Source organism: Lampris incognitus, chromosome 6 (genome assembly GCF_029633865.1).
Source record: "Lampris incognitus isolate fLamInc1 chromosome 6, fLamInc1.hap2, whole genome shotgun sequence".
In the NCBI taxonomy this organism is placed as follows: Eukaryota; Metazoa; Chordata; class Actinopteri; order Lampriformes; family Lampridae; genus Lampris; species Lampris incognitus.
This window is the reverse complement of record NC_079216.1, coordinates 15484706-15505250: the sequence shown is the minus strand read 5'-3', so window position 1 is coordinate 15505250 and position 20545 is coordinate 15484706. Positions and strand designations below refer to the sequence as shown.

Sequence of the window (20545 nt, the reverse complement as noted above, 5' to 3'; positions counted from 1 at the left end):
CCGGTCGCTCAAGGCAGCGCTGCGCGCTGCGCTCTCGGATGGTAACTGGGTGGATCGTTTACCTTGGGTTATGCTCGGGTTGCGTTCGGCTCCTAAGGAGGACCTCGACGCGTCACCCGCTGAGCTGGTGCTCGGTCAGCCGCTCCGCGTCCCTGGGGAATTTTTGCCTGGGAGTTCCGCTCCTCGACCCCGTCCGGCCGTTTATCCTTTTTTGTCCGACAGCACTCGGGTTCCAGGCCCCGTTCACCACTGTTTTCCGCGGTCGTTCGTGCCTGCGGAGCTCATGTCGGCTCGTTTTGTTTTTGTACGGCATGATGCTCGCCGCTCGCCCCTCCAACCCCCATACGATGGCCCATTTCGGGTTCTTGAGATGGGTCCTAAGGGTTTTGTGTTAGATATGGGTGGGCGTAGGGAGCGTGTCACGCTTGACAGGCTTAAACCGGCGCACAGGGTGGCAGGCGAAGTTGTGTTTCCGGCCCAGGTTCCCCGTCGGGGTCGTCCTCCTTCCAGGACCCCAGCAGTGTCTTCACGGGTTCAGCGTTGTGCTTCTCAGCCGGCATTGGACTGTGTTTCACCTACTGTTTCGGCTGAGGGACGGCACAGCCGTTATGGCAGGCTGCTTAAGCCTCCAGTGAGACACTAATTTTCTTTCCAGGAGTCCCTTCTGGGTGTGTAACAATAGGAACTATTGTTAGGAACCATTGTTTAGTTCCTTGTTTACACAGGGGTCGTTTATGTTGTTGCACCTGGAATAACGGACCGAGCATGAGGCACAACCTTACGTACCGAAGTTATTATTAAAGTTTATAGCCCAGTGGGGTTGAAACGAGTTGTAACGTCTCATTAGTAGAAGGAAACAACACACTTTAACAGGGTGTTCGGGGGGGGGGGGCTGTGTGGCGGACACTAGGGGCTATGCCTCTCACCCAGCAGGACTGTGAGCTGGGGGCGTGGTTTACGTTCCCGGGCTCGCCGGTGCAGGGTTGTTCCTGCTGCAGTTGGTTTTTGGAGTTGAGGAATAAACATCTAACTCGCCTTGGTCTCCTGTGTTTTTCCTCATTCCTGCCACAATATGCCATTTTGTGATTACCTCTGTTTGACCATTTGTGCACACGGTGTGCGGTGTAACAAAGAGATTTGCTGAATTAAATTTTTTCATCGATATATTATCAACTATGATACCACAAGTCTTGCTTCGGCACTTCCTGGTTGTACACATTTGAATTATATGCCCGTGCTCATCTATAGTGGGAGGGGCTTAGTGGAGTGACACGAGGCAACAGAGAGAGAGGCAGGTTTTTTATTGTAATGTTCATGTTGCACACTACAGCTTTAATCTGCAGCCAAACCAAAACATAATTAAAACTTGTGGTGCTCCTGCTGTAAGAGTTTACAAGTTTATAACTCTGAAATATCATTTAGTTCAACTTTTGATTTGTTGCACAATTGAATGATTGACTCAATGCCAACATCATAAACTAACAAAGCAGACCATTATGGTTGCTCTACGCCACCATTATTCATACTGTTGAATGATGGAGGGGGGAGAAATGAGCCTCTTAGCACTGACAAAGTACTAAACATTTTTTTTATTTATGAAAATTGGACTATTTTGTTCAACTGGCTTCAAAAATGGTATTTTCAGTTTTTATAAAAATATCACAATGAAAGCGTTCCCTCAAGAAATCTATCTTCACTGATTAACTACCAGATTGAACCACAAAATGTTGCATTTAAAAAAAAATTGATAACTTAAAATAATTTCTCACTTCAACAATAATCAGTAGAGAGTTTCACTTCATATACATACTGTATTTTCTGGACTATATAAATCGCTGTTTTTTTTTTGTCTGGCTGGTCCTGCGATTTATATTCCAATGCAATTTTGTCAAGACGAATACACCGCATTTCAACTAAGGCCACTAGATGGCGCTGTTCAATCTTGTGACTCGTTCACTCAAATATGGCCCACATTTGTGTGTGAAGAAAAACACCCCTGAGATTCCCAGCCCTTTATCTAAATCTTAGCCAAAACTATATGAGGTAGATCTGTAAATATCACTGCGAGTAACAGCTCCTGGTCAGATGATACTGGTACTTGGACTGCATGTTTTGCTGTTTCACTAAGTGAATTAATCTCAGGCTACCAACAGCTGGCCTAAGTGAGTGCCAACCCTCAGTAACGTAATAAACTGCTTCTTTGCATTTGGCCGTTTCAGAGCTGTTGACGTGAATTCTCATGAAGAAGGGCATAGGATTCCAGTCATATCCACGTTTCCTAGGGCTAAAAGGACGTGTCGTTGCTAATTGTGCTCTGCAATCGCATGCCTGCACCAATATAAAATTCTTACGTCTCAGCCTCTAAGAGCCAACGGGCCCCCGCCATCAGTGAGCTCGGCCATGCATCAGCGAGCTCATCCAAAACTGTGTGAAAGGCGTTTCAAACAGAAACCTTCACAGAGAACACAATGAGAAAGAGCTTCAGAAAACAGGAATTAAAGAGAGAATCTAATCTGCATCAAACCAGTCACACACACACACACACACACACTAGCAGCATGTTCAGCAGCATCACAGCCTGTACAAAAGCAGATGCTAAGACAGTACAATGGTGTTTTCACCTACACAACAGACGTGGTGCACATAAACACCTCACATCATCAAAGATAAACTCAGGATATGGATACTGACACCCACAATGACTTAACATGAAATCACAGGGTTTCACTGAAAATAAAAGAAAATTACTAAAATACAGTTGAGCGGCTTCTATTACGCAAACTATTTCTTGCTTTTCCAAGGCTAGTGACCATTGGCTGGGGTTACCGTTGACTTCCTACGAGTTACCCAACATTAACAGCCAACATTTCTAAACCAGAAAGATCTCAACAGGTGGAAAAATGAAAAAACAAGTCTCATCAATCACCTCAGATATGAGAAATACTTGACTGTGACTTTTCCTGGAATAAAGCAAATATACTTGCAATAGCCATCTAAATTTCTGCAGTCCACGTTAAGATGAATCTCTTCAGAGTGGACTGGACTGCCAAAAAGGGCGCATATGAGGAAATGTTATGATGAGTACACAGATGTTGAAGATGGAAACATATGGAGTGAGATATACTCCATCTTGTGGAGAAACGGCGGGTTAAGAGGGGTTCAGAGGTGCAAACAGTGCAGACGGTGTTAGAGGTGAGGATCAAAAAAAAAAAATCACACACAAAAAAATGTGTTGTGAAACAGACACTCTTGGAGATAAAAAATTAAACTGAAATATTTAGTGTAATCACTGTACACAGCCAAATACCCCCCCCCCAAAAAAGGATTTAAAAAAATACAGGAAGTGTTTTTTTCCAATCAAAAAAAAAGGTCATGCAAAGTGACAGGAAAACTGGAGGATTGTCGAGAGAGACTTGAATAAAAGCAGACATACCATTAGTCGGATGCCTGGCAAACGACACAGAAAATCTCTTTACTGCCGGCATAGAGAACAGCTCTGAGGAGATAAGAAAGGTTAACTGGTGTTATTGGGACTGAAGACTCTGTGTGTGTGTGTGTGTGTGTGTGTGTGTGTGTGTGTGTGTGTGTGTGTGTGTGTGTGTGTGTGTGTGTGTGTGTGTGTGTGTGTGTTGCCATTTTTGCAAATGAGAGCGAGTGAAATGGTGTGAGAGACATATACTGAGAAAGAGAGAAAGACAGAGAGACAGACTGACACAGAGAGATATCAGGGATAGACAGTGAGTTGGCATTACTGCTCTTTTATGTCGGTCAGTTTGTTTGCCTGCCAACCAAAACACATGAAAATGAGAGCTTCTGTGAATAAACAGAGGAGAGCCGCAAAATCAGAGTGTGAATGAGGAGGCTGTGAAGTGCAGTGTGGAGACCGAAGCTGTTTTTTTTTGGGGGGGGGTATGCAGACAGACGAATATTGGTGGTGGGGGTTCTAATCAAGTAGCCATTACAGGATGATAAGATACCATCTGTGAACCTGTCCCTCTCACGGAATAGAGATGCTACGATCTATATTCTGTGGTCTCTGTCTGTCTGTCTGTCTGTCTGTCTGTCTGTCTGTGTCTCTCTCTCTCTCTCTCTCTCTCTCTCTCTCTCTCTCTCTCTCTCTCTCTCTCTCTCTCTCTCTCTCTCTCTCTCTCTCTCTCTCTGGAGTTTCTATCAACTGTCTTTTCAGGCTTCATCATAACCTCTCTTTCCACTGAAGGGAGACTGGTGACCATTAATTGCGCTGAGGGGGTGGTGTCACATGGGGGAGCTGGGGGTACTGGTGTGTGTGTGTGTGTGTGCAGAGGAGGGGGGGTGTACAGAACTAATCGAGAAATGTGAATTAGGGCTGGGCGATATGGACAAAAATCAAATATCATGATATTTTGGACTGAAAGTCTCCATAGCGATACTTTGACGATACTGTAGAGATGACTATTGGTGCTCTCACAAAATATTTACACAATGACATTTTTGATAAACATTCATCATTATTGTGGATATGACGTCCAAACAAGCAGAGACAAATAATATAACAGCTAGAACAGTGTAGGAAGTTCAGAAAATTGCATCTCTTTATTGTAACGCAGCCTTTTAAACTAGGAAACACAATACTTATGTCATATCATGATGTTACCATATCCAACATCGCAGATGATATCTAGTCATATCACAATATCAATATACTGCCCAGCCCTAATGTGAACGTAACTGAAATGAAAAAGGAGAAAAAACAAAACAGTGACATCATAGTACCACAGATGTTGATCAGGGATGGGCAACATGATGCGGATAGGGCCGGTGTGGGTGCAGGTCTCTGTTCCAACCCAGCAGCGACACACCTGATCATACACATCAAGGTGCTTAGCAGAGACTATTGGTTGACTAATAGACTCAGGTGTGTCACTGCTTGGTTGGGACAAAGACCTGTACCCACACCGACCCTTTCCGCATCATGTTGCCCCCCATCCCTGCGTAGAATACTATATATCAAGATCATTTGCCCTTTACTACTGTGCTGCTGAGTCGAAAGGTTTTCTGGTTTAACTACCCACTTGTTAAAAAAGAACAGGACACTGCCTGGCAGAACACTAACAGGGACGTGAAGTGCACCAACCTCCCCCCCCCCACACACACACACACACACACACACTTCCAGTGCACAGCCTTGACATCAGTCTCAGCCCACACCTGTCTCCCAGAGAGCAGGGGGGACATATGAAATGATGTACAAGCTTTGTGGAGGGTCAAAACAAAGCATGAGCTTCAGCCCTCTACCCACAGCGACACCCAGTGACAAAACACAGGAAACTCAGTTAATTTCAAACCCGCAGTGGAAATAAATAAATAACTAAAATCTCTGCTGTTTCGTCAGTGGCAGTCATTATGTCCCCCAAGATAATTTACTGTTCTAGGGCTGCAAATGTGACCTAATCTAATCTGGATTAGCATTTCATAAAGCATCCTTGTGTGATGTAAATTGTCATGACCTCATCAGTTCAGCCACAACTGCGTACTTGAGATGATTCAACTTCCTATAGGGCCCCCTAGTGGTTGTGGAGACAGCCTACTTAGTTGCACTCATTGTCAAACCAGAATCTGGGAAACACGGGGCTGAAATAGGAGACTAGGGATTATTCAAAACGGGATTACCGCTTCTCGAAAACCTTACTTGTTCCAAATAACAGGCTGGGTTTCTTAATCTAAGGATTAATTTGTTATTAATTAGGGAAGAAACAGACCTGTGGCTTCCGCACACATGCAGACTCTTTTGCTATGGATTATGAAATTTAGCTCCTTAATACATGACATAAACTCTACAAAATAACATGCAAAAAAGACCCCACTCCAAAAAACAAAAAAACAACCACCACCCATTGAGAGCCTCACCAAGCAATGATCAGACCAAGGGAGCGTCATCCTGGTCAGGAGGACAGGATAGATTATTGAACTGGGATGCCTGAGCATTGATCACACAGTACAAGAGAAGCATGCATACTCAGCGAATATCAAACAGGCCCATCATTCAGTCGTTCAAATTTATGCAAATTCTGTCAACACCGCCCTGTGTGAATCACTTATCATATGCAAAGGTTTCAAACAGCTGGATTTGTGCCTGTGCTTTTTGAGGCAGCGGGCTGGAGAACAGCTCGTGTGGTCGCCCAAATACAGCAACAGTGATATGGCAACTCATTCACCGCCATTTGACTAGCAGACAGTCAGCCGAGAGCTGAGAGAGAAAGAAGGGTGAAATGAAATCCGTTTTGAACCCCAAGTCAGAGCTGACTTTTCAGCGTCTGGTTGAAAGAAGAAGAAAAAAAAAGGAGGAAAATAAAAAAGAAAGAAAGGGAAAAGGGCGGAAATTGAAATAGCCATCCTTAAGAGGGAGTGGAGAGAGAACGAGACAGAGACGGCCTTGAGGAGCGGAAGGAGGAACATACCGAAGACACCAACGTGGCACGGCAGGCTGCCGGGGGACAGGGGCGGATGGCGGTGGTGGTGGTGTGTGCGGATGTAATCCCGCAGGTTGGGGGCACTAGAGGACACCCCGAAGACGGATGCGCTGAAGAGGCCCGAGCTGAGGGACCCTGTGTGGGGAAGAGCCGCGGGGGTAGTTTTGGTGGTGGTGGTGGTGGTAGAGTGGTGCAGGGAGGGGCGGGGACAAAGGGATGGATGGAGTGGAGGGGGGTGGGGTGGGGGTGGAGGTGTGAAGGGCGGATATTAGCAGTTAGTACACACCAGGCAGTTATTTATGACAAACTTTCTATGGGGACATCTTGTAGTGTGTGTGTGTGTGTGTGTGTGTGTGTGTGTGTGTGTGTGTGTGTGTGTGTGTGTGTGTGTGTGTGTGGGTGGAGGTGGGTTTTTTTGTTGGAAGGCTTCATGTGTGTCTGCACATGTACGCTGGCTTGCTTGAGTATCATTGCCCAATCACAGCCATGTGTCTGTGTGCGTTTTGCATGTGTGGAGAGAGACGTGCTGCAAGAGACTGCGCCCTGAAATGTGACTGTTTCACAATGCCCGCCTGGGTTCGATCACCATGACAACCTCTTTTTTCCTTTTTTTTTTTTAATGTTATTGTCGTTGCTTTTGTTCCCAAGAACGGCCATAGGTCGCACACTCCTCAGGAAGAAAAAAAAATATTTTGGTGTTTTCTGAGGGTGGCAACCTGTTTTCATGACCTTCCGCAGCAGTGACAGGGGTCAGTCCTGACCCCGCGTGTGCAGTGGGGGGTGGGGGTAGGGTGGGCGAGTGCTCGGAAAGCTTCACACCTGCTGTATGAAACCAGCTGCTCGGCCTCCTAGACCACGCTCCCAGGACGCCAGGGGTTTAGGGCGTGAGCGCATCTGATGATTTGTGGACAGGCGCCCGCTTCCCCTTGCGGAGCCGAGGTTTAAGCGCTGAGTGAAACGACTGACATTTCTGCACGAGGAAAAGTAACTCAGCATCCAACCAGAACTTTGAGAGCAGAAAGAAAAAGTATTATACTGAGAGTGCATTATCACAGTGGAGCGCTGACATTTTGCAGGGTAAAAAAAAGTACACCTTCGCCCATCTACATGCTGCGCAGGGCAAATGATAACTTTGGAAGAGGCAGCGTTTCATATTTACAAGCAAGAGCTTAAACGTGACTTCTGCGGTGATAGCCCGGCGACCGGTAGTGAAGCGGCAGGTAGTGAAGTGCAGCTATCTACATACGGCACATGGTTTTGACACACACACTTGAGCGAAGGTCTCGCAAATTCTTTCCACACAAGTTTTTTCCCCAGTCAGACAGGGAGCTCTGCCATTCTCACACTCACGGCTTTATGGTTTCCTCCACTGCGCACTCGTCTCAGTTTGGACGGGCTTCCCTTGTGTGCTTTTGTGAGTGTCACCGTTTTAGCTATTTGAGGATTTAAAGCCCCTCTGAAAAATATGTGGCGGGACATGAATGGAACAGCAGCATTTGTTTTTTCATTCTGCGGGAGGTTCCTGGCTTGTTTTGACAGATACGTGTGAAAAAGATGTGAATAACATCTGCAGGGGGCTCATCGTGAAACTTCGCACAGTTTACAGAAGTACTGTCAAAGATATATTGATAAGTATACATACATAAGGAGTATCTCTTAAAAGGAACGGGGATTTTGCTTTAAAAAAAACAATGGATGTTGACTTGGGAGCAAGGCTGCCTCAGTGAATATTACACAGCAACATGAAGACAGTTGATCATAAAATGGTTTTGTTTTGGAAGATGTCATCATCTGCATGTGAATTATGAGCTACCAGTTGTGATATGTTATCCACAACAAATATGAAGGTTTTTGGAAGTGGCACACAAAGGGCTCTGGGTAAACAGATGCAACTGAAATAACACAGATAAAAAGTGGCAAAAGAGCAAATGCTAATAGACTAATAATAATAACAATAACAATAATAATATTTATTATTATTGTTATTATCATTATAGGGTTTGGATATTTCAAATTGCAAATGTTATGTTTATACCCTACGAAGAGCTTTCTCACTAGCCCTCAAAGATCTTGGAAATGAGGAGAAAGGAAATAGCCGTGTTCAACATGTTACTATCATCTAACACGTAAATATTTTGTGGTAAAATAATTTGTGGTGAAGGTCTTAACCACAAATCCTGCAGCTGGGCCTAAATACGTCTCTCTCCACTGACCTCTCCCCTACACAGTATGGGCCCTTTGGCTGCTGCTGTGCTGTCACGAAAGCTATGCAGCTACTAAAGAAGAGGGGTTAGAGAGTGAGAGGGGGGGGCAGATGAGAAGAGCAAGAAGGAGAGAATATTAAAGAAGACGAAGAAAGGTAATGGGAGAGAGACCTGGAGAAATTAAAAGAAAGAGAAAAAAGAAGAATGGAAAGGAAATTTGACTGAGTATATTGAGCAGAAAGGGAGAGAGAGAGAGAGAGAGAGAGAGAGAGAGAGAGAGAGAGAGAGAGAGAGAGAGAGAGAGAGAGAGCAATAGCAAGAGAGCGAGCGAGAGAGAGAGGGAGAGCAATAGCAATAGAGAGAGAGAGAGAGAGAGACAGAGAGAAGAGAGAGAGAGAGAGAGAGAGAGAGAAGCAAAAGAGAGAAGGAAAGAGGGCAGTTATAGACCATAGCCTGGGTATGAAGGAGGCAGAACCTCAGTGACGACACAGCTGGAGATAAATGTGTGTTGATGACAGTGTGTGTGGTTGGCAATAACACAATTTGGAACACATAAAACGTACACACAGGGAAGCAGACACCCACCTAGGCCACCGGGGGCTTTGATCTCAGGGGACTGGCGTGAGCCTGATGGGAAAAGTCGGTAGGCGGAGGAGCCCTTGGAGGAATGGGTCGGGGAGGTCTCTGAGAGGACCTGAGTGAAGCCACAGAGACAAGAGGTTAGAGATGTGACAGGTACACCTCAGTGAGTCACAACAGACAATGCTGGACAATGTGACTTGCCCTTAATAACCCTTTAAGGCAATAAATAGAACTGAGCAGAAGACCCTTGCATTCTCACAAACATAAATACACCAGGCCTTCACCCATAACCACTCTACTCACAAGTTCTCGCTTATTTTTTACACCTTCATTTTTTTTCTTTCTATATTTTGTAAATTATGCTACAAATTTTCCTTATTCTACCTTTAGTTTTACTTATTCTCCTATCATGTGCATTTCATTTTTAAAGTAAGCACAGGTGGAAATCTGCAGAATAAGTCCCAGTTTCATAAGTTTTGACCCCTCTCAATGCAAAATCTTTTTAAAAAAATTTTTTTTTTACCCCTTTTCTACCCAATTGTATCGGGCCAATTACCCCACTCTTTTGAGCCATCCCTCTGCCGATCCGGGGAGGGCTGCAGACCACCACATGCCTCTTCCGATACATGTGGAGTCGCCAGTCGCTTCTTTTCACCTGACGGTGAGGAATTTCGCCAGGGGGACGTAGCGCGTGGGAGGATCACGCTATTTCCCCCAGTTCCCCCTCCCCCCTGAACAGGCGCCCCGACCGACCAGAGAGGGCGCTAAGTGCAGCGACTAGGACACATACTCACTTCCGGCTTCCCACCCGCAGACACGGCCAATTGTGCCGATTGTGTCTGTAGGGACGCTTGACCAAGCCGGAAGTAACACAGGGATTCAAACCGGCAATCCCCGTGTTGATAGGCAATGCAATAGACCGCTACGCGACCCGAATACTCAACACAAAATCTTAAAAATGTAATAAGAACATAATTGCGACATCATTTCACTCATATTTCGGGTGTTGGGCATTAAGCTGACACTTGATAATAGGGCATCTTATTGCAGTAGTGAGTTCAGTGCTTTGTTCAAGGGAATATCAACAGCATATGTGGCAGCTCATAACTTGTTCATGAGCTGTTGACAGGCTCATTGATTTTTATCTGCTCCAAGTCTCATTCAGTTGGCCTGCCTTCTTGGATGTTAACCAAAGGCTACATGGAATACAGTCTTCCAAAGAATAGTTTATTGTACATTGCTACTACTACTTCTACTACTTTTGGCTCTTCCCATTAGGGGTCGCCACAGCGGATCATCCATTCCCATCTCTTCCTGTCCTCTGCATCTTCCTCTGTCACACCAGCGACCTGCATGTCCTCCCTCACCACATACATAAACCTCCTCTTTGGCCTTCCTCTTTTCCTCTTCCCTGGCAGCTCCATATTCTACATCCTTCTCCCAACATACCAAGCATCTCTCCTCCACACATGTCCAAACTATCTCAATCTTGCCTCTCTTGCTTTGTCTCCAAACTGTCTAAGCTGAGCTGTCCCTCTAATATAATCATTCCTAATCCTGTCCTTCTTCACCACTCCCAATGAAAATCTTAGCATCTTCAACTCTGCCACCTCCTGCTCCACCTCCTGTCTTTTCGTCAGTGCCACTGTCTCCAAACCATATAACATAGCTGGTCTCACAACCATCTTGTAAACCTTCCCTTTAACTTGCTGGTATACCTCTGTCGCAAATCACTCCTGATAGTCTTCTCCACCCACTCCACCCTGCCTGCACTCTCTTCTTCACCTCTCTCCTGCACTCCCTGTTACTTTGGACAGTTGACCCCAAGTATTTAAACTCATACGTCTTCGTCACCTCTACTGCTTGCATCCTCACCATTCCACTGTCCTCCCTCTCATTCACACATATGTATTCCGTCTTGCTCCCACTGACTTTCATTCCTCTTCTCTCCAGTGCATACCTCCACCTCTCCAGGCTCTGCTCAACCTGCACCCTACTCTCGCTATAGATCACAATGTCATCCACAAACATCATAGTCCACGGAGACTCCTGCCTGATCTCGTCCATCAACCTGTCCATCACCATTGCAAACCAGTTTATTGTACCTTGCAGTTATGACAGTTGTCTCAGCATCAAAACAACTGATTATGTAACACACACTCTGCAACTAATTAAAAGTGACTCCCCCCCGAGAAAAACACAGACTAGGGTTGCCCAAAGATGCCTTATCGCCGAGTTCGCCTTTGGTTTAACATAACCTGCCCAGCTCTGCTCAAGGTCCAGTATATGAGAGCTACATCGTTGCTAATAAAGCGAGCAGCCCTGATCTGATACCTCCATGGAGCCCGTCTTGCGGTTGCGGATCATAGGGGACCTCCTCTGGATGCTGATTGGCTCAGAGAGAGGAAGTGCCTCGTCAGGCTGGTCCTGCGACAGGTCCTCCAGACTGCCCTGATTGGGCTGCTTCTCCTTATTCTGATTGGCCAGAGAAGACAAGTGGGAGATGAATGACTGGGGTGACGACGCAGCTTTAACCTTAAGTCCAATAAGTAAAGACAAGTAACCCAGATAAACAAAGCAGAGGCTGAAATAACTGCTGACAGCATGTCCTACATACTTTCTTTTTTTGGCACTTGTTATTAATATAATGGAGTCAGTCGAAATTATGGCAGAAAGGAATGCTCAGCTTAAATGAAGAAAGATTTTCACTGAAGTTCAACTTGGTTTTCAGGGATTCTTTAGAGCAACAAAATACATTGTTTAGGAGGTCATTACAAATGTCTGAACATCCAGTTGACCTGTCACAATGTTTTTGCCTTGACGGCTCAATAGGGTGACATGTTGCTAGACTGATTGAAAAATACAGACAGACACACAGACAGACACACAGAAAGACAGACGGATAAACCGACAGGTGAATTAATTCGATTGCCGCTGTTGTGACTGGGTTGCACATGTAGGTACCCACCTCAGAGGATGCTGGGCGGAAACCAAAACCCAGAGGAACATTCTCCTCATCCTCACATCCTTTGACTCCTGGGCTGAAGTGAAGCTCCACATGGAAACGTTCCTCTGAGCTAGGGTCCTGGTTAGTGCACACACACACACACACGCACACACGCACACACGCACGCACACACACACACACACAGGTGTTAAATTTAGCATACCACAATATGAAAGAATGAGTACACGTAAGACAGCAAGAGAGAGAATGATTAAGTGACTAACGGACAATTGTGACGCACAAAAAAAATTAAAGTCCCCCTCCTGTCATGTTTTAATAAATATAAAATTCTCTGCTTGATATAATAAATTGTCTACTGTGTTTTTTTTTCCTGCAAAATAAGTTATCTTGCTAAACTCTGCAAATCACATTTACTCCTCGTCCCTCATTAATAAATCCAAAATATACAAATTATCCCTGCCCTCAATTCAAATCTCCCACCCCCCCACTGCCCACCAGCAGCTCTCCAACCCACCACTGCTCGCTTGCCGTGCATATACCTGCTCACCATCGACTCTGCTCATCAAACACAGTAACCTCTGCTTGTTTCCTGTTTTGCTTAATACTGTATGCTACAGTGGTTAGTGCGGTCGCCCCACAGCAAGAAGGTCCTGGGTTCGAGCCCAAATCTAGCTTGCCCTGGGGTACTTTTGATCTCAGATTTAAGGGAAGATAGCGGCGCAAATTCGCGTTTGCAGCGGCCTCACCCAGAACAGTCCCATGCAGTGTCTTTGTCCACATCTGCATTTATATGTGTCTTCGTTTGATGGCTGGGAGAGCTGGCGCTGGATTGGCTTGGAGAGCTTGGTCTGCTGCATCCTGTGGGCCCAGGGACCAGAGCCCCTGCCTGGAGCTCTGCCCGACGAGGTAACAGCAAGGGCGGTCTGACGGGACGCGGAAGCAAGGCAGGCTAAGCTAACCGCTAGCCCATGCAGACCGGCAGTTCCAATAACACCGAGGGCGGTCTGGTGGCGGCCTTGCCTAGCCTTGACTGTGATTTCAGTGTCGCCATGTGGAGTGCGGGAGGTGTGTCGAAGGTGTCTGGCTGGGAGAGCTAGCGTTGGATTGGCTGGGGAGAGCTTGCTCTGCTGCATCCTGTGGGCCCAGGGACCACAGCCCTGAACGGAGCTGCGCCCGAAGAGGAAACACTGAGGATGGTCTGACAGGACACGGAAGCGGGGCAGGCTAAGCTAACTGCTAGCCCATGTAAATCGGCAGTTCTGAGAGTCATTCTGGCTGGCGTTCATTCTCCTGGACAGTGAGTTTCTTTGTTTAGTTTAGATATATGTGTTAGTTTGGATATGTGTGTTCTTGTAGTTTTTGGATGTGTTTTTGTCTTTGTGTTGCACTGCTGTGGGCTGGGGGAAATGATGCTTTGTTTCATTTCATGTGCACAAGTGCATGAAATAAAATGACAAAGTGTTTCTGATTCTGAAGTGCACAGACATCTCCCCTTATAGTAGAGGAAATGTGAAAACTAATGACAAACTTTGCACAGATACAAGTCAGTGTAGTCCAGGTCAGACATCTTAGGGGACACATACATAAGATAAACAACTTTTTGATAGGAGGGTAAACTTAAGTATCTTTAAATACTTAAGTTTACCACACACTACTGTGTACTAGGGCAGCGGTCGGCAGGCAGACCTTGTTGTTGTCTTCATAAAGCATGATCACGATCTGGGTCATGTAGTTGAGTTCAGACACGGCGCTCAGGTAGTCCATGGCCTGCTTCCACTGCTGGTCCTTCTCGTCCTGAGATGCATGCAGACACACACACAAACACATGCAAGCACACGCACACACAGCAAACATACAGAAAATATGACAGAGGAAGTAGGGACACCCCCCCCCCTTTATCTCCCCAATTGTACTTGGCCAATTACCCCACTCTTCTGAGCCATCCCGGTCGCTGCTCCTTTTACTGTTTAAAATAACTTTCAATCCCTGAATCATTGCTGTTAAAACAACCAAAATGATAATAAATATTCTCAGAAAGCCCCTGAGACTACAAATCTCTCATCAGCTGACGGGGGGAAATGAACTGGCGAAAACTGTGTGACTACGACTTACATCCAGCAGCCCTCCGTAGCGGAAGATGCTGAGCAGGGAGTGCACGTGGCTCTCGCTGGTGAAGTAGAGGCGTGTCCGGACATGCCGGCCAGGAGACATGACCCCCCGAGAATACCTGAACCACCAGAGGCAGGAGATCACAAAGACACACAGAGGGATGTCACTCACCACTGCTCCGCGGCATTCAATACACATGCTGTATGTGTATCACACACACACACACAAGTACACAGGCACAGCTATGCACAAAAATAAAATGTATGGAAAGCAAAGGGGTGAACTAGCACAATCTCAAAGGGGATGGATTCAGTGGAGTGTCTGTACATGTGCACATAGCATGCTTGTGTGTGTGTGTGTGTGTGTGTGTGTGTGTGTGTGTGTGTGTGTGAGTGAGTGAGTGTATTTATATCTGTATGTTTGTTAAATTGGATGTGTATATGCATTTGTGTGTTTTTCAGTTTATATTTCAGTGTTGGTCTGTGTGTTTTTGCATATATATATATATGTGTGTTTGTGTGTGTGTGTGTATGTGTGTGTGTGGGTGTGTATAAATGTGCTTCCTTGCACATAGGTGTGTGTTTTTCTGTGTCAGCATGTATGATTATGTGTATGTTTTTGTTTTTTGGGATTTTTTTTCCTCCCTTTTTCTCCCCTATTGTATCCAGCCAATTACCCTATTTGCTGAGATGCCCCGGTTGCTGCTCCACCCCCTCCACCAATCCAGGGAGGGCTGCAGACTACCATGTCTCCTCCAATACTAATGGAGTCACCAGCTGCTTCTTTTCACCTGACAGTGAGGAGTTTCACCAGGGGGACGTAGTGCGTGGAAGGATCATGCTATTCCTCCCAGCCCCCTCCCCCCGAACAGGCGCCCCGACTGACCAGAGGAGGCGCTAGTGCAGCGACAAGGACACATACCCACATCCAGCTTCCAACCCGCAGACACGGCCAATTGTGTCTGTAGGGACGCCCGCCTGACCAAGCCGGAGGGAGGTAAGATGGGGATTTAAACCGGCGACCCCTGTGTTGGTAAGCAATGGAATAGACCGCTATGCTACCTGAATGCCCCATGTGTGTGTTTTTCTCTGTGTGTGCACTTTTCTGTGTGTGTGTATGTGTGTGTGAGAGAGAGGGAGAGCTTCAGCATGTACGATTGTGTGTGTGTGTTGGAGGACATGGCCTCACAGTGGGTGCAGTTTGTTGACAGCCTCATCTTCATGTGTCCTCTGTAGGTCCAGCTGGATCTTCTTCATCAGGGGCACACAGTAGGCCTGGGCAATATCCAGCTTCTCTGCCTTATTGATGCCATATTCCTGGTGTGAACACACACAGTAAGACGCTCTGATAATACTGTATTCACTAATTATTCATAACAAGCCAAATCCCTTATGCCATCCTAACTGCAGTACATATTTTTCCCATTACATTTTCATGCATTTTCTTAATTCCAATTCCTAAATCAATTAGTGCCAGCTAGTGCAGCATCCCTGGAGCAGGTAGGGTAAACCTGGTTTAGACCTGGGCTACGGCTAGTATACGTGTTGGGGGTTAACCCTTGCTTGGAGACAGAATACTGGACCCCCCTCCCCTCCAAAAAAAAATAAAATCATAGGATTGTCAAAAGGTCAGGGCCAGTTTAAAGGCAAAGCCAATGAGATTCATAGGCATGTTTGAGGTAAAAAAAAAAGTTCCACGCACATTTGAACATTTCCTTACTAGGTGCATTGCACTGTGGTTAGACATACCATCTAACTTTACTTTCTTTTTTTTTGTTGCTACTTTATTGATCCCCGTGGGGAAATTCTTCCTCTGCATTTAACCCATCCGAGCTGTGTAGCTAGGAGCAGTGGGCAGCCGCCGTGCAACGCCCGGGGACCTACTCGAGTTTGTCTTGCCATGCCTCGGTCAGGGGCACAGACAGGAGTACTAACCCTAACATGCATGTCTTGCTTAGGAAACAAAACTATGCAAGCCCTGGAAATGTCATGAGACATAAGGCAACCACAGTTGGACGAAATTGCTAAAGTTGCTCACCATTGCACAATTCCAATAATGATGATAATCTTTGTGTTACTCAGCAATTACTGGCTCATTAAAAGCTTTATCTCAACACCCATGATGAAATGAGAAGACTTGAGGTTTTTAATCTATACCAAGGTCCAGCTCCATTAACTGCCAATAAGCAACCAAATGGTTTAATCATTAAATATAGATAGAGAATGCCTTAATGCATTTTCTATTAATTCCACTTCTCTGAAATTTTGAGCACTATTTGGGAGCTCTTCCAAATGCTTTCAACCACAATCTTGTAATTCTGAGGAGACCAAAAAGTAATCTCAAACAAGCCAAGTGTCTCACGCTAGGACTATTACCAACATGGGGACTTGAACCTGGTTCCTTCTGTTTCCCTACTCACTACAATCAGAACACACTATCCCGATGTATGAATACAAGTATGGAACTTTCCTATGGAGATGAAAGTTTATTTAATCTAGTTCAACTAATTCCATTTTGCTGGCAGGACGACAGGGCCTAAACGACTTTAATAACCCCAGTGTAAGTTTGCATGTGTGTTAACCTGTGGTATGATTATGTCAGCCAGGGCACGAGACAGTCTGAACAGCTCCAATGTGTCCTCCAGGCCAAGCGAGGCGTTGTGCTGCGTGTCATACTTGATGCAGTCGTAGATGTCTGGGATCTTGCTAATATTGTAGCGGCCATTCTTCATGCGGAAGTCCCTCTCCAGCTTGGACCAGCGCTGCAGCATCAGCTCCAGAGTCTCACTGTGGTACAGCTGCAGGTCTAGTGGGGGTGGGAGAAGGGGGTTTACATGTGACTAGATTTGATCATCTTTTCAATTTCTTTACTGTGACACTATCAGGGTTCTTATCCTTTGTCTTTGTCTGTTATGGCCCCTGAGCCTGCAATAAAGTTTTGAGTTGAGTATCAACAATGGTACTCGTAGTCTTTAGGGGACACTCTCTAAGGCACTTTACCTGCATTCTATTAAATGTCGCCATATTGCACAGTCCACAACCCAGCCACTGAGGATGCACAAGCTAGTGCATCCTTAGTGCGGATGAGTGAAGTGAGAGGGGTACTTAGTATGTGTAATTGTGTATAAATATGAATACGAAGCAAGAAGTTTGGCAAACCTTCCCAGGATATGTAACTTTTCAAGGTCAGACTACCTGCAGACTTGGGATCCTCAAGTCTCCTTCGGATCTGCGATGTGAGACTCTGGATGAGGGTGTACACCTTGTCACAGGTCTTGACTGGGTTCTCGATGAGTTTCATGGAGTTGACCAGTGACGGGCTGCCTGTTGGAGCCAACTGAAACCCAATGGGACACAGGAATTAATAAAGGGTACATTACCAAAGGGGTGAGATATATTTTAAACTGCCAATCTGCATAGGCTTTTCTTTTAAGCATTTGATGAATGCTCTTATCTAAAGCATCTTACAATTAATGCAACAGTAAAACTAACTTTATATCTAAGCTCACCAACGTAAGTAACTGACTATGAAGAGTGCAATGACATAAACAAATTTAAGTTCCTAAATTAGAAGTTCAAGAAAAGGAATAAGAGAACTGGCAGTAAGACAGTGAAGAAGAGGCAGAAGGAATGTAAAGTTCAATGATATCTAATGATGTATGCCCTACACTGTCCCTTTTTACTATATATGAAGACATATGGTCCTTGTGGTATAGGGACTAGACAACACATACAACATGTGTCAGTATGTTCTGTGTATCTCTAGGGGGTTGGGTTGCTTTGCCACCACCGTCAACAAAGACCCAGTTCACCACTATGACAAATCAGCTCATGTCTTCAGGGTGAACTGGAATAGAATTTAGCTGTTCCAGAGGGACGCAACACTTGCATAACAACAGAGTATGTTCACATTTCTTTAAATTAGTTGAAAGATATGACGTAAAGGAAATTTGAGTTGAAACCAGGTAAAACATATACTGTAGGAGTCTTGTAGCATGAGGCACCATGTATCTCACAGACTCAATGATGTTATAATTTTAAATCTTCCAAATTTATTCATTTAGAAAGAAAACTACAACAAATCACAAAGTTGAGGCTGTAGCTCAGTGGCCCTGCTCTTATTTCAGTCTGAAATGTACCTTCTGGTAGTCTTCCTGTGTGAACTCCTGGTCCTTCTGCATAATTTCATGTAGGCTGGCCTTAACCCTCTGCTGGAAGTCAGTCAGTGAGTCGCTGTCCAGGAGCCCATTCATGTTGGCACTCTTTACCATTTGAACCAGGATTGGGGTCAGCTCCCCTTCTAGAGCCAGCAAACCCTGCAGAGGCACCACATAATGACTTTTACTGTGTATTCCATTCAGGTACTGGGACAAGAATGCCTTGAGTTATTTAAAAGCAATGCAATCACATGCAAACATTTATTTACTAATACATTTATACTAGTAAAACTCAAAGTAACAGAGGGATAGAGGCAGAAACTTTAAGGGCATATGTAAGATATTAACTAAAGCAATTTTTTTATGCTTAACATTCAAAGGAACAACCACAAAACAACATTAGTAAAGCTAAAAAACTACAGGATTGTTTGCAAACCCTATTTTTCTCATATATTTGTGTTGCTATACATTTTGAATGGGGAATCTTCTTTGTGGGCATTCATTAAGCGCAATACCTCTGGAGCCAACAGTATTGCCTACTATGCTCAGGGACACCTAGACACAACCTGGGACCTACAGTAGACATGAAAAGTCTACACATCCCTGTTAAAATGGCAGGTTTCTCTGATGTAAAAAAATTAAATCAAGACAAATCATATCAGAACTATTTCTACATTTAATGTGAAATTGGAACCCATAAAATTCAAGTGAAAAACAAACAAACCTTTCAGGGAAAAAAAGAAATAAACTTACAATGATCTGTTTGCATAAGTGGGCACACTCATATGCTAATACGTTGTTGAATTAACTTTTGATTTTATTACAGAACTCAGTCTTTTTGGGTAAGAGTCTATCAGCTTGGGGCGTCCGGGTGGTGTGGCGGTCTATTCCGTTGTCTATCAACACGGGGATCACTGGTTCGAATCAACAACAGGCTGGGCCGAGCATCCCTATTGACACAACTGGCCGTGTCTGCAGGTGGGAAGCCGGATGTGGGTATGTGTTCTGGTTGCTGCACTAGCACCCCCTCTTGTTAGTTGGGGCACCTGTTCAGGGGGGAGGGAGAACTGGGATAGCGTGAATAGAACTAGCGTGGGATAAAACTGAATAACGTGATCCTCCCACGCACTACATCCCCCTGGTGAAACTCCTCACTGTCAGGTGAAAAAAAGCAGCTGGTGACTCCACATGTATCAAAGGAGGCATGTGATAGTCTACAACCCTCCCTGGATCGACAGAGGGGGTGGAGCAGCGAACGGGACAGCTCAGAAAATAGGGTAATTGGCCAAGTACAATTGGGGAGAAAAAAAAAGGGGTGGGGGCTATCAGCTTGGCACATCTTGACTTGGCAATACTTTCCCATTCTTCCTTGCAAATAAGTTCTTGATCCGTCAGACTGAAAGGGCCTGTGCACAAGCCTCTTTATGTCACCCCACAAATATTCAATCGGGCTCTGACTGGACCATTCCAAAACACTGATCTTCTTTTGGTAAAGCCATTCCTTCGTTGATTTGGATGAATGCTTTGGGTCATTGTTGTACTGAAATTCCTCTTCATCTTCAGCTTTTTAGCAGATGCCTGAAGGTTTTGCACCAAAATCAACTGGTCTTTGGAGCTATTCATGATTCCCTACACCTTTAATAAAGCTCCAGTTCCGGCTGACGAAAAGCAGTCCCAAAGCATGATGCTGTCACCAACATGCTTCACCGTGGGTAAGGTGTTCTTTTGGTTATGTGCTTTGTAGCTTTCGCACCAAATTTTGGAATTATGGCCAAAAAGTTCAACCTTGGTCTCATCAGACCATAACACATTTTATACTTATACGTCATCAGGATGGCGCCGTGGACGGTCGGTTCTGTGCTCTCTTGTATTTTTTCTGTTTTTGTTTAGATTCCAGCGCCTACTCACTGATCACACAGCAGGGAAAACCTTTTAAGTCTCCAGCTGTCCACTACAAAAACTGAACTGACTTTTTTTTACCGATTTTAACTGAACATAAAGTCTTGCCAAGGTCTTGATTGGTACAGCCCTGTGCAGACTACGAAGATGCCAGCGGGGTAAGTGAGCCGGAGCACTC

The 20545-nt window shown here is 45.2% G+C and overlaps 1 protein-coding gene across 1 annotated transcript in view; it reads right to left on the bottom strand.

Annotated features, from left to right (window-relative positions):
- ppip5k1b (diphosphoinositol pentakisphosphate kinase 1b) overlaps window positions 1-20545 on the bottom strand; it is a 78055-nt gene that overhangs the window by 22356 nt on the left and 35154 nt on the right. The window contains exons 16-26 of the mRNA XM_056282589.1: window positions 18451-18627; window positions 17507-17648; window positions 16894-17117; window positions 15501-15628; window positions 14316-14430; window positions 13890-13997; window positions 12204-12320; window positions 11570-11710; window positions 9239-9347; window positions 6438-6584; window positions 3434-3496 (exon numbers count right to left, since the gene is read on the bottom strand). Of these exons, the coding sequence (XP_056138564.1) occupies window positions 3434-3496; window positions 6438-6584; window positions 9239-9347; window positions 11570-11710; window positions 12204-12320; window positions 13890-13997; window positions 14316-14430; window positions 15501-15628; window positions 16894-17117; window positions 17507-17648; window positions 18451-18627 (1471 nt within the window). The remainder of the gene's footprint in view (window positions 1-3433; window positions 3497-6437; window positions 6585-9238; window positions 9348-11569; window positions 11711-12203; window positions 12321-13889; window positions 13998-14315; window positions 14431-15500; window positions 15629-16893; window positions 17118-17506; window positions 17649-18450; window positions 18628-20545) is intronic.